Source organism: Chenopodium album, chromosome 22 (assembly GCF_948465745.1).
Source record: "Chenopodium album chromosome 22, dcCheAlbu1.1, whole genome shotgun sequence".
NCBI classification, from domain to species: domain Eukaryota; kingdom Viridiplantae; phylum Streptophyta; class Magnoliopsida; order Caryophyllales; family Amaranthaceae; genus Chenopodium; species Chenopodium album.
The window spans coordinates 2664035-2678908 of NC_137855.1; the positions used below are offsets into that span (position 1 = coordinate 2664035).

The following is a 14874-nucleotide window of genomic DNA, read 5'->3' on the forward strand; positions in this document are numbered from 1 at the left end:
TTGTTAGCGGCGTACGTACCTTCTAGGTTTTCAATAAGTCGAAGATTAAACATGCTCCTTGCCAAATTACTGGAATTACAATGTCGAAATTGTTGCAATTGGTGGCGAATTGATGTTTGTAGGCGGCGAATTGGTGAAATTTATGGTGTTGTTGGTGGGCGAAGGTGGCGGTGTGGATGTTGTGTATCGCAGCTGGTGCGATGTGTGTTGGAAGGTGTGGCTGGGTTGCTGCGGTGGGTTGCTGCGGTCGGTTGCTGCGATGTTAGGCTGTTGTTTGGAGTTGTAGGAGATGCAGGTAGCAGGGTCTATGGGAGGCCTAGAAGTGAAAGTGGAACCTCCATGAACAATGTCTACCCCTGCTCTCATTTTTTTTTATTACTTTTGAGATTCTAATGAAGTGCTGGAGTTATTGGTGGCGCCGGCGGTGGCAATAGTAGCGGTAGAGGATGACTTGTGCAAGCTCCATTGTTGTTGACTAAGGTTGTTGCTTCTCAACAATGGTTTGTACTAATTTTTGACCTTAGTCAACAATAATGGAGCTTGCAGAGAGAGGAGGGAAAAGGAAGAGGAGAGAGATAGGGGAGGAGTTCATTAAAAGTGGGTCAACGCCGGAGTTCTAGGTCAATGCCGGAAAATATACTGTTGTGGTGTTTGGCAACTAATTTTTAAAATTGGGTGGTTCTAGACAACAAAATTTTTTTCGGGTGGTTTTTGACAAAAAAGTGTTTTTAGTGGGTGGTTTCTGACAAAATTTCCTATTTTAAAATGATTCCGAATGTAATTCACACATGATTTTAAAACCTTATCAACTTTTCTTAATTTCCGTAAAAAAACGAAAAACGAATACATAATAAAGAAGAGACGATTGAAGTAAATTAAAAAAACAAAAAACTTGAATAAAATCGAAAAAGACAAAGAGGAGTAAAAAACAACCCATAATAGCATGAATAACCAGTTTCACAAAATCAATGACCCCACATTGCACATGATCATCTCATATTCTCATCTCATTTCATTTCCTCTTCATTTTTCAATTTCAAAAACAACCACCTGGACAACTTTTTCTTTACCCTCCCATGCCATGTCATCAATCTGTGTCAACCCATCTCTCCCCTCTTCTCCACCGTCCGATCTTCCCCCCTTTCCTCTCCCCCTAACCGTCCGATCTCCCATCCTCATCCATCTAATCTTCTTACAAACAAAATACCCTTATTATAAATATAAATATTATTCACCCCCTTTATTTCCTCACTCACTCACTCTACTTTCTCTCTCCTCCATACTTTCTCTCTCTTCCTACAACATGGCTTTCCAAGATCATCACCCTTCTTTCCCAGATTACCCTCAGGTAATAATAAACAAAAATGAAAATAAATTGATTGTTATTATGATTTTTGTTGATTTTTTTGCTGATTAATTTGGTGTTGATTTTGTTGTTGTTGTAGATGATAATGGGGGCAATAGAAGGGTTAAACGAGAAGGAAGGTGCGAGTAAAGAGGCGATAACGACCTACATAGAGTCAAACTATGCAGATCTGCCACCGACTCACGCGACGCATGTGGAGCACACGTTAGAAAAGCTGAGACAAACAGGTCAACTCATGATGTTGAAAGATGACACTTATATTCTCAATGATGAGCAACAAGAAGATGAGGAGGAATTAGCTGATGATGAGCCAACTAATGGGCTTAGTGAGCCCATTAAGAGAGGACGTGGGCGCCCACCAAAGCCCAAGGGAAATAACCCTCCAATTGGGCCGGGCCCAAATCAGCCCGTTAGGCCCAGAGGTAGGCCACCTAAGGAGAGGGACCCACTTGCTCCTGTGACCCGGCCCATTAAGCCGCTGCCTTCTGGAAGGCCACGTGGCAGGCCAAGGAAGAATCCTTCAGAAGTTAGTGTGAGTAGTGTTGGTGGTGGTGGGGTAGGGGTTGGTGGTGTGAAGAGGGGTAGAGGTCGTCCGAGGAAGTCTTGAGGGGTATAATGATAATTTTCGTAGGGTGGGTTGGGGGTAGAACCGTAGAATTGTTAATTTGTTATGAGGAGGAGGAAAAATGAAGATGATGAATGATGGTGTAGTAGTGTTTGTTTTTACATGCCTTTTGAATCTTTAGATTAAAAAGAAAAAGTTAAAAAAAAAAAGGGTAAATTCTTGTGATGACAACTAATTTTATCTTGGGTATTTTTATTTTTTAATGATAACTTTCAAAAAAAAAAAAAAAAGGAAGAACTTTAGTTTCTGATTGGTAGGAATTTTTTTTTTTGAATTTAAAAAAGCTGAGGATCTTAAGGCATGCTTAAGAGTATTTTAATTTTATAAGTAGGAGTTTAGAGTAGGTGGGCCCCTTTTTGGCTCTTTTTTTTTAATTTATTTAATTTTAGTTGTAGTAAAAATGTTGTTAATGTAATGGGTTTATGAATTGATGTGATATATAAAAGGAACATTGGATTTCATGTGGTTGGATTATTATTGGATGAAAATGGTTATTATAATTATTGATATGATTTTATGAGGAAATAATTGTAATAATGTTGGTTTCCTTAATTTAATTGGAAATTTGATAATGAGTTGGTTTTGAGAGGATGTTATCAACATAAAAGGACAAATTATGGAATAATTCTTTTAATCTGGACCGCAATTTGTGACATTAAATGTGGGTTAAAATCAAAGTATCATAATCAACGTAATCATTGTAATAAAGGCTATATTTGGTTCATCATGGACAGTAATTTCTGATGCTGGCTGTAAATTAATTGGAAAGAAATTATGTGTTGAGAGGAAATTATAATGGAAAGAAAGAAATTATTTGGCTAAGAATTTGCGGTGAAGATAACTTGCTTCTTTTGACTTTTGTGGGTAAGAAAATGTATCACATAAATCACATTTGATCGCATACTTGTATTAGTTTACTTTTATCACATAATTCACATTTGACTGCATACTTGCATTAACCCAAATACTCGCACATCTTACTTGTATAAGTAGTATTTTTATGATAATCTTAAATTGCGGGTAAGAGAGTAATCACATTTGATTGCATTGTTTGTATGTTTAATACTTCTTCGTACTTTGTTGTATATGTCAATTGTGATGACAATAATGATAGTGATAAGATACAATTAGAAAAATAATTACTATGCATGGAGTTGTGACTCTCACCTTGTGATTTTGAGGTCACTGGTTCAAGCCCCACCTGTTATTTTGCAACCTCTAAGAGGTGTCGATGCATGCAGTAGCGAGGTTCTTTTATCTTACAATAAAAAAGCACTAAAATAATAATTGCAAATCAACCAAATACGATTCTTATTACTACCTTCAAACTTACATAACTGCCTATAGAGTGTACCGTGTATTTAGTACTGGATTTGTATTTGATATGATATAATTGATATGTATGTTACGGAGTATTAAACTTGACTCTTTTGTTAATTCATATTTCATATTTGTAGTATATCATTGTTTATTACAAAAAAGGTCTTAGTTATATACAAAAAGATAATAAGCAATTAAAGGTTGACGTTTAGTTGTAAAATTACAAATTGAGAAAGGAATCATGCTTTTCTTTTGAGAGAGGCTGGGGGTTTAAGTTTCTAAATGGATTTTTTTTTTTTTTTTATTTTTTTTTTTTTATTTTTTAAATACGTAAAAGTAAAATTGAAATAAAAGCATTTACTATTATACTTATGATTCCAATAGTTTAAGATTGATGGGCAAATCATCATTATATATACACAAAGGCTTTATTGGAGTCGTCCTTTGTGCCCGAGGCTTGAAGTTCACATCTCCCCTCCTTTTTCTTGATTGAAATTTAATAATCATGAATTAAAATTGTTGCACATGAGGAGATCATTCCTATAATTATTAAGTGCACTTGCTATAATATGCTTGATTTTAATGAAAAATTACACAATAATTTTGGTTATATGAGTGCTCAAGTACCACTCAACTTCCCAATAAACGAGTCAAAGTCTTCCAAGATAAGCTCATCAAAATATTATTGTTACTATGCTAGCCATCCGACCAAGTATTTTCTATACAGAAAGGATTGATCACGTGTTTTAGATACCGACTATATGACTTAATCTATTAAGATAGTTGACATCCTTTAAAAAAATATTTTGAACATAATTGTTATCGGAATATTGGTTGTAGTAATAGAGTGAAGTAACTAGACAAGTGATTGGGTTAGTACCAACTACCAAGTATTTAAATTAAAAAAAGGAGTTATTTACAAGTTGTAAAAGTTGCCTCTACAAAAGTTCTTAGTATCTTATAAAAGTTTTCCAAATTATAGCTTTAGTACTAAAAGTAACTTATAAAACACTAATACTTTACCAAATATTGTTTTACAAACTTAGTGAAGTCTTAGATTCTGATTGAAAATTTTATAATTTACTAATCACAAAAAAAAAAAAAAGAAAAAAGAAAAAAGAAAAAAGAAAAAAGATTAGCTCTTCCAAAATGGAGGGAAAAAAGAAGAAAAACAAATACAAAGACATTAAGATAGAAATAAATTAGGTCCTTCAAACAAAAAAAAAAAAAAAAAAAAAAAAAAAAAAAAAAAAAAAAAAAGAAGAGATAGAAATAAATTAGGTTAGCCTATGTTCTTAACTTTTTTTATTATAATTTTTTTAAAATAAATTCACTAGAAATAATTACGAGTAACATATTCAAGGTCTCACCACTATAGTTACTACGTTAAAAAAGTTAGCACATAGTCACATATAGTCACATACATCTTTCTATTATTGGATGCCATTTGCATGGTTGACAAGGCCTGAAACATCAGTAGGCCCAAATTGAAGCCCAATATATGACGCACAATTACAAAGAGAAAAAAAAGAAAAGAAAAGAAAAGAAAGAAGTCTTCTGTGTAAACTTTTATATAGCAGTAACATTACTACAATGGGCTTACAAGAAGAACGTCTCGCCTCTCGAGTCTTGACGACCTGATCATCAATAGCTTATTCAACTACTACAGATATCATTGTCGATATCACGATATGGTGTTGCTTATGTTTGTCACAGTAACACTGTCGATATCACGATATGGTGTTACTTCTAGGAGAATGTGAAGGTAGCATAGATGAAGTTTAGGCAAATAGTTAAAAGTTAATCCAAGGTTATACTGTATGTAATTGTAAAAAAAAAGTTAGCTTCACAAACTAAAATTGTAAGAACAAAAAACATGTACGAAGTATGTGATTTTGGGCTGACCCAATTATCTTGTTAACCATATACGATGATATTCTGCTGACCCAAATACCCAAAAAATAATGGATCAGTTACGAGCCCAATTTAAAAGAAAAAAACTAAAACGACTCCGCTGGGGATCGAACCCAGAATCTCTGGTTTCGTAGACCAGCGCCTTATCCATTGGGCCACGGAGTCGCTCGTTGATGTAGTTTCTAGTGTTTCATCTAATATCTATTTTATATGTATAACATAAAGAAAATTAAATGTTAATCCTATTTTTTTTCGTTCAATTTTAGTTAACATATTTCTTTTATCATATTTGCTAAAGCATTATATAATTTCAACAATTGAAATTACGATAAAGGTAAGGTGCAATAACTAATTTAATTAGATTTATTATGTTAATAAAGGACAATTACTTGTACATAAGATCACACGCACGTACGAATCTAAGCTACCTCTTCTATAATATACTTCTTACTTTAATTTGCTTTTAATTTTTCGATAAAAATGATGATTAAAAAAATACGTATGCCAAGCAAGTGCATACACATACCCTGTATAGTATGTACCATCTTCATGATTTAATTTTGTACTATGATAAAAGTGGAACTACAATTTAGGAGCTTAGAAATCATCAGCTATCGTATCATCATCACAAATATTATCGATACAAGTAGCTTAATATTAGCTTGCATTAATTAGAAACTCTCAATGATCGATAATAATTTGTAAGTATATGTACAAGTGATATGATTAAGATAAAAAGTCGGGGTATAATTAAGCCCCCACCCCACGCCGGACTAGGAGGCAAGGGACAGTCGGACAGCCGACAGGTACGACCCAACCCTGTTGCTTATCTCCTCCTACTTAGCTTCTTACCCTCAACTCTCCCTTTCTAGCAGCCCCCATCAATGCCATCTTTTGTATCCATCGTTTTCGCAATAGCGCTAGCTTATATAGGTTCGGATATAAACAATCTTATTTGTGAGTACGTATGAATAGGTGAATTATATATTATTACACTTAAAATAGAAATACGATTTATTAATTCATACTAGTCTGTTTAAAATTTTACATGCTAAATAAAATATTATTCATCGATTCTAAGATCCAATACAATACCTAATAGTCTGTTTAAAATTTTACATGCTAAATTAATAAGCACTTATTAAAATGGAAAGAGTATTTAACAGTGTATCCCGTCTTCTCATATATATTATTGCCATATACACCATCTTCTCACCCTCCTTTATATACATCTATCTAGTCTCTACCTTTCCGTGCCCTAATATCTTGTTAACTTTAAAAAAACGTAATTTAAATTTTACGACGAGATGATCAACGAGCACTTAATAGTTAATATGCTAAGCTTTAATAAATTGATCCTACCTAATCACGCACCCTTGTACTCCAATTCCTCTCAATTAATTATAATTCGAGAATGAAAAAATAGTGGTACATGCCAAAACCCATAAAATTTATAACACACATGATATGATATGATGATTAATTACGTGCACAAATGAAACTGATAATAGTACATCAAAAAATTAAATGCACCACACCACAAAATTAAAATGAAACTCTATCTCTCTCTCTCCATAATATTATTGCTACTCCCCATCAATCCATCATCATCATCATTAAATTTCTTTGTCATCCTTATAAAAAAAATACCACATAATTTATCTATTTATTTCTTTTATTTTTTTTCCCAAAAACAAAAAAAAACCCTTCTGCTATGCCCTAACAAATAGCTAGCTGTCTACATTACACTCACTCACTCACTCTCACTCACTTCACTTCACTCACTCACTTCACTCACTATAAATCTTTACTTCACTTTCTCCGCGCCTCCTTAGCCTTTTCTCTTGGGGGTGCACCCTTCTTATTCTCTTTCTCTCTCTAAAATTCGCTCTCGCTTTCTCTCTCTAGAAAAAAAGGAAAATAAATAATTCTCATTTTAAAATAATTATATCATTTTCAATTCATCATTATCATCATCTTTTTCTTCTTGCAAAGGTTTCCGGTGAGTAAGATAATTTCACGGCGAAATTTTTGGAAGTTTGAGATTTTTTTGCTCCACCAAACACACCCCACAAACTTGCATGATCTTCTCTCTTTCTCTCTCTTCTTCACCAAAACTAAAGCTTTGAGCTTTGCTACTACAACTACTAATTTTAAGGTATATACAATTTTTTTTTAATTTTATTTTTCTTTAATTTAGTTGTTTAAATATTTTTTGATGTTGTTATAAAAATAATTTTGGAAGGGTCTTTTTCTTCATAGTTTTCATCAAAAAGTTTGCAAATCGAGGTTGAAAAAGGAGGAAGATTATGTAAGAAAATAATTAAAGTAAATTAAGGTTTGACTGAATGAACCGAGAAAAAATTCATCATGACTTAGCTAGCTTGTTATAACTGCTAGCTTCTTCTATTTCATATTAACTGTTTAAGAGAGCTCGAACTTATTTTTAATTAAAAATTAGGGATTTTATTTTGCAATCCCAAGGAAGAATTAGAGAATTAAGAAGGAACTAACTTCACTACTCCCAATCTTTCAATAGTCAAAAGAGTGTGATAAGATTTCTCTTTGTTAGGACCTTAATAATACCTTATACTAGAGTAAAGTACTAGTTTCACTTTGTTTAATTATTATTATTATTGCAGCTTCACTCTTACTTATATTAATTACTACTATAGTAGGAGTAATATATAGTACTCCCATTAGTACTACGTACAATTCTATGACTACCTAGCTACTAGTACTATATAAATTTGTATATTATTACATGATTTTAGGGAAATTTATGTAATCCCAAGACTATATATTATAAAATCATCTTCTTCCCTTCATAAAAAGTCTAAAACTCTTAGCTTTTTACAGGTCAAATTTATGAGAATTAGCAAGTGTATGTATGTGAAGAAGAATTATTAAGATTAATTATTACTATTATTATTAGTAACCAATAATTATTATAAAAGTTTGATAATATCTATGAATTTCAAGCAAGATCTCGTTTAATTTGATACATTATTTCTTTCACTTTGAAATTGGTGTAAATCTCTCTTCCCTTTTACTTTCCCTACACGAGATCCAAACACGGTACTCCTCCCCTTTGCTTCAATCACCCCTTTAATTTCCCCACGGTATATCAACCTTTTCATTACATACATTTTCTCCCTTCCCTAAACCCGTCAAAAAAACATAAATTTACACAACACGATACACTCACTAATCTTTATTTTCCACCTTCACATAAATTTACACTACACAATACTATCACTAATCTTTCTTTTCCGCGACTGAATACTGAATTACTTATCAGTTATCAGTCGCAAATTTAGATATATACATATTACACACGGTCGGTCATAGGTTTTCATTTTTTCTAATCATGTGAAAAATCCATATAATTAGTAATTGTTTTTTTTTTTTTCCTTCATGAATTTGTAACCTATTTTTTTGTATTTAAATTTATAATTTAGGAAAGTCTGAGCAAAGGGGTAGTACTGTAGTAGTATAATTTGTTGACTTTGGGTTTGACAGTTCAAATCTGGTGAAAGCTGCTGATAAATCACTAAAAAACACAGCTATATACCTGCCTTAGCTTTAGCTGCTCTACTCAAAAAGGAGAAAATCTTTCTCAACTGTTTTTCTAAGTGAGAGAATATCTTTGCCCTTTTTTTTACATCAATATCTTCTCTTTAAGGGTAGATCTTCTTCCTCCTTTTAACATTATTTTTACAAAATATTTTTTTTGAGTATTTTTTTTTTTTTTTTTTACTCCTATATTCTTCATTTGATATACCTATATATTTTTTTTTTAAATATAGGTAATAAGCTTGAATTTGACATAGAGATCAAGGAGAAGATAAAGGAAATGGCGTCGTCGTCGAATTCGCCGTGTGCAGCGTGCAAGTTTCTAAGGAGAAAGTGTCAACCAGAATGTGTTTTTGCGCCCTATTTTCCACCAGACCAACCTCAAAAGTTCGCCAACGTGCACAAAGTGTTTGGTGCTAGTAATGTTACTAAGCTTCTCAATGAGCTCCACCCACATCAAAGGGAGGATGCGGTCAACTCGTTAGCTTACGAGGCGGACATGCGTCTTCGTGATCCCGTCTACGGTTGTGTGGGTGTGATTTCCTTGCTCCAGCACCAGCTCCGACAACTCCAGGTGGACTTGTCTTGTGCTAGGACCGAGCTTTCCAAGTATCAGAACTTTGCTTTCCCCACCCCCGCTACAGGAGGTTGTAGCGGGGGTGGTGGGGTAATAGCGGCGTCTGCTATGGCAAGCACGGCTGCCGCCACAGCAACGGCCGCCAACCACCACCACCACCATTCCCCGTCCCTCGGAATTGGTCTTCTTGGAATAGGTGGTGGTGGTGGGTTTTCTGCTGGTGCGAGGGACCAACACCAGCAGCACTTATACTCCCACCACCAATTTTTCCCTAGCAACCACCAAGCGGGTGCTGGACTTGGGATTAATAGTATAAGAGGGTTCGACATGGCGGCGGGTGGTAGTGGTAGTCATGGATATGATGCTGGACTTCTAGCCATGAACATGAATGTCTCGGCCGCAGCCGGTATCGGACAGCTTAGTCAGCTCCATCAACAACCTACTGCTAGGACTGCCGGTGGCGATGACCGCCGTAGTATTGATCCGTCTTAATCTCCTTAGGGTTTCATGCCATGGCTTCTTCTCAAACCCTACCATAGGTAATTATTCATATTTCTATTTTATTTGTATGTTTTAATTATTTACCTATTTATTAGTTGGTCCACGTTAATGAAAAATTTCATCTTTTTTTATTTTTTTTTTTGGTATGGGAATTACAAAATTATGCTTCACTAAATACCGGAGAATTTCATAAAACTATGAACTCATTTACTATATTTTCCTCTTTTTCCTATAATTTTCCGAAAACATAGTTATCATCACATGGTGTGTCTAATAAAATTGCTCAAAGAACAGCTACATAAAATCAAATTCAGCAATTATCATACATTATTATGTTATCCAAACACTATTATCCTTTATAACAAATAGTTAAATTTGAAATTTTTGTGGCTTAATATACAGTAAGATTCATTATTTAGTGCAGTGGATTTTTTTTTTTTTTTTTTTTTTTTTTTTTTTTTTTTTTTTTTTCAGAATAGAAATATATAAGGTCAGATGTAAGCTATTTTAAGAAAGTACTGTATGTTTATTTGCTCTTTATTCATTTCCTATCCTTTTTAAAATCCAATAAATCATTTTCGAAATATAGTTAATTTAGATGATCACAAATTATATTTCTCCCGTTACTTAGAACAAAATAAAATGATAATAATATTTCCTCGGATGATTTATTAATGTACAATTGATTTTAAGAAATTAGGGTTTTGTTGAACATAGTCCTTACAAGAATTTCTAGTTTGAAAGGTATAATTTCAATTACTAGTAATTTATGATAAAACCACGTGTTATAATAAATGGTAATGCTGAAAGTTTTGTATATCTACATGTTATACAAACTATAATTAGCGTTATGGGAAGAGTAAATATTTGATAGTATCCGAATTTGAATTGCCTTTAATTCACTTGTGTCTCCTACAAAAGATTTAATTAGTTTCATAGAAAAGAACATGTACTAGCACACAAGTTAGGGTTTCAATATGAATCAAGATGAGTGTAAACGAGAATGATTAGGGTTTAATATGAAAAGTTAAAACCGAATTAAAAGAGCAAGATGAACAAAGAAGAAAGCCATATTAATAATTTAGCGATGATGAGGTCATGCATGGTATAATAAGTGTCCTTTTTTGTACTGACAATACTAATATTAGACAGCAAATAATACGCTCGACCACGTAAAAATCAAAAAAACATTGCAATACACCAATATATGTACATATCACATTGTACTTTCCTTTTGCATCTTTGCTATGTATGTGCTTTTTGTCACTTGGTCATTAGCTCGTGTAGTCCCCAGCAATAATCATTTTTCTTTTTCATTTATATTTTAGAAAAATAAATTGAAATTACATACTCGTTGTCATAATAATAATAATTATATTTGCGAATTTTCATCTTTCGGGATAGATTCTAAATTATATGGTAACTAGATGATGCCCGTGCGATGCACGGGTCGATCTATTTTTTTTAAAAAGATATTTTTCATATTTATGTGATTACATTTGTTATTTTATTAGTTGTACGTAATATATCATTTTCTCCGTATTTGTTTTAAAATATTAGATTAAATTCATAATCTCAAAAGATAATATTTCGTATTTAATTAATGTAACTATTAAAATCTCATTGGTCAATTATGCTTATGTGGCACTTGAATTATTTATTGGATATGGCTATAATTTATAATCCTACGTGGCACGTTAACTTATCTTAGGTGGCATAATCCTATTGTTGTTTTTTAAAAATATTAATCCTATGTGGCGCTCTAATAATTTTTAAAAAATAAAAATCCTACGTGGCGTTCTAAAATCTCGGGAAAAAACTCCCCTTTATATATATAATATTAGATTAGATTATATTTGCGAATTTTCATCTTGCGGGATAGATTCTATGTTATATGGTAAATGTAGATTTTTTAAGTTAAATTGATGTAATGGTTTGTAATTAATAAACCGCTGCACCAGTTATTTTGTACTTAATGTTGAACAGACGTATAAGAAATTATAAAAATTTCTATAAAATTAATTGATTCTTCTATTAAATTGCTAGTTCTAATTAACGGAGTACTTTGTATGTATTACACAGGCTCGTAAACATGGAAGATCTAGCAAAATTCACTATTTTGAAAGGAGAAAATGAGAGACCAAGCAAGATAGAAATGATCAAAGGGAGCAAGACAGATGAGATTGAGGAAGTTGATGATGTCCTCATATATCCATATTATTATTAACATCTTTACATTGAAAATTCTTGCCATATATGTGTACCTATATATTTTATCTCTTATTTTTTTTCCCTTTTTTTTCTTCTAAGAAATCTAAATTCTGTCATATTTTATGGGACAAATACATGCATGTGTTCTGGTATTTTTAGTCTTGTCATTTTGTTCAAGATTTCTCATGACCCTTTTTCGTACAAGTATATTTTTCTTGGTCACTTCTACATATACATATATATTTATATGATCGATCACTGACATTTTACAAAGTCCAAGTTGATATTGCCGGGTTCATTTAGGAATTCCAAATTGAGTATGGCCGGATTTGATCTTTACAAAAACAATTGATTGTTTAAATTAGTACAAACTACAAAATAGTTATAGTTTATTTGGAAATTAAAGGATCACAATTTAGATGTGTATGTACAATGCTTAATTGCAATGATAGTACTTGTGTTTTTCCCATCTAGCTAGGTTGATAATATACTTTTAAACAATTATAAACAAGTAGTGAGTGTATGTATATGATTGCTTAATTATATATCGCATGCATGTAAAGATGTAATTAGTGTGCGTGCGCATACATATGTCTGTACGTGTGAAATTAAAGTTGTACTCGTATAACGTATGCATGTGATAGTTTATAGGATCAACAAAAGATCTTGTCAAAAATTAGCAAGATGTTTTAAAAATTGATAAAGGGGCATTGTTGAGTTGTTGACACTGTACATTAAAATTAATTTACTCTTTTGGAAAAGGTGATACTTGTATAATTATTAAGTAATGCCTACTAGAGTAATACCTAAGGTCAACCAAACTCATGACTAATTACCTCAGATGCTCAAGAGAATTCTACCCTAAACGTTGTATAACTATGAAAAAAATTGGAGGATGAATATTTCCTTGGCTTACAAATTATTTTCCAAGGTCACACTATAAATGTATAGTAATGCACGGTTCGACATGCAGTATTTTGTAAGTAAATCAGACCTAATAATATAAAATTGTTTTAGCAAAACCTAATTTTCTATCCAAAGTCCTACACATATCTAAATGAATTATTATAGGACATATTATATATCAAATTATAGCACATCAAAAATCAATCAAATGTGATCCTAATTTGAATCAAAGACCAAATGTGTTCTAAAGGAACATTGAAGAGAGTTCACAAATATTTTTGCTACCCGTTCAAATGCTAATTAAAATTCCTTCGTTTCAAAATAAATACTTCACATTATATGCCTTACGTAAACATTCCTTTGTTTCAAAATCAAATTACTTGTATATGTCAATGCAAGTATATATAAAATTTAATTTGGTTGTTCTACTGTTAGCATTATTATGTCACACATTGCACTTGTATAATACGTATATAAAATGAAATACTTTACAAATAACAAAAAAATAAAATAAAAAAAGCTAAGCTAGAGAAGGTCTGATGAAATAATGATTCCTTGTTTACTTAAAAATCATAGATCCATGCATACGTTGAAGAAGCTTGAAAATTACCAAAAAAAAGGAGCATATATATTTATAATTTCATTCAAGTTGATGATGATATTGTACACATTAATGTATATTGCTAGCTTTTAGCCTATTGCTATAGCTGTGTTAGTTGATTTCAGGGCCATGATGATGATTTTTTAGTGGCCAGGACAAAGATCTTTATATTCAATGCTATATCCCCTTCTTCTTATTTATGTTCTTTCATTTCAATTCAAAGCTTAATTTGTATGAATGATATGGATAGCTTTAATTTAATGCAATTTATTCACCACATTTAAGTTTGAATGAATGTCAAGTGTTACTATTACACACAAATTATAATGCATGAGTAAAAATAATGCTACACACATATATAGTAAATGAGAATAGAAACCCGATTCAACGTAATTCACATAAATTGAACTTTTATAAAGACCGAAAACCATACAGGTCATAAGTATCAAAGTTTCAAAGAAATTAAACTTACACATTTACTAATCTTACATTCATACATATTTAGGTGAGGCACATAAATTTATGCTGTCGTGATAATTTTATTTTAAATATGTATATCGAACCAAATGATCGACGTCAACCAATTTAAGAAAAATATGAGAATGGAGAGTAAAATGTAACACTAAACGTCTAAACGTTACTAGAAAAGGTAATAATATGCCATTTAGATCATCTCTTACAAAAACAACAAAGCTCTCCTAAAAATAGGAAGTTTTAATCAAACAAGATAGACATAAAAACACAGTTATAAAAAGAGGAGAATTTAAAAAAGGTGGAAATGAGAAGATGAACAATTAAATAGAGTTCCTTTTTATTAGGGAGAGGCAATGACAGACCGTTGCAGAAGAAAGAGAAAGAGAGTAGAAAAGAAAGCAGGGGATTGCATTTATGACTCAATACTGCAATGCTCTGTAATGCTCTCATTCAAATTCCAATGCCTCTAATTTAACACATCAAAGAACCTACTAGGACTATTTTGTATAACTCATTAACTTACTCTATACCTTTTACACCATGTATTATACCCGAGTATTTCTATTATACACCTGAGTGCGTAACTGATGAGTATACATATGCATGCACACTTTGTGTATGTATACTCTAGTTTTGATCGATCCACCATATCAATATCCACTTACTTAACCAAGTATTACTTGCGTGTCACACCTTATATTAGCTATAACATAGGGGATATGACATCTTAGTTTCGAAATTATGCGCATATCATGCGCTATTCACAACAGGACGGATATAATACTGTGTGACCTTAATAGGAC

At 32.2% G+C, this 14874-nt stretch overlaps 1 protein-coding gene, 1 non-coding gene and 1 pseudogene across 3 annotated transcripts; 2 read left to right on the forward strand and 1 right to left on the reverse strand.

Annotated features, from left to right (window-relative positions):
* Positions 1–1261: 1261 nt before the first annotated feature.
* Positions 1262–2555, forward strand: LOC145605876 (HMG-Y-related protein A-like). The gene is made up of 2 exons (XM_081661942.1): positions 1262–1348; positions 1446–2555. Exons 1-2 carry the CDS (start codon positions 1304–1306, stop codon positions 1971–1973), a joined length of 573 nt encoding a protein of 190 aa, XP_081518068.1. The 5' UTR covers positions 1262–1303; the 3' UTR covers positions 1974–2555.
* A 2762-nt stretch (positions 2556–5317) lies between these two features.
* TRNAR-ACG (transfer RNA arginine (anticodon ACG)) lies at positions 5318–5390 on the reverse strand. Its single transcript has one exon. It is a non-coding gene; the product is annotated as a tRNA-Arg (tRNA).
* Positions 5391–9044: 3654 nt separating this feature from the next.
* Positions 9045–12072, forward strand: LOC145605558 (protein ASYMMETRIC LEAVES 2 pseudogene; annotated as a pseudogene). Its single transcript, XR_014105096.1, has 2 exons — positions 9045–9917; positions 11962–12072. The product of XR_014105096.1 is annotated as a protein ASYMMETRIC LEAVES 2 pseudogene (transcript).
* Positions 12073–14874: the final 2802 nt, after the last annotated feature.

Excerpts from the sequence above, each read along its gene's own strand:
- LOC145605876 (XM_081661942.1), top strand. The coding sequence starts at position 1,304 with ATGGCTTTCCAAGATCATCACCCTTCTTTCCCAGATTACCCTCAG. Across the intron at positions 1,349-1,445 it reads CTTTCCCAGATTACCCTCAG|ATGATAATGGGGGCAATAGA; the intron begins GTAATAATAAAC and ends TTGTTGTTGTAG.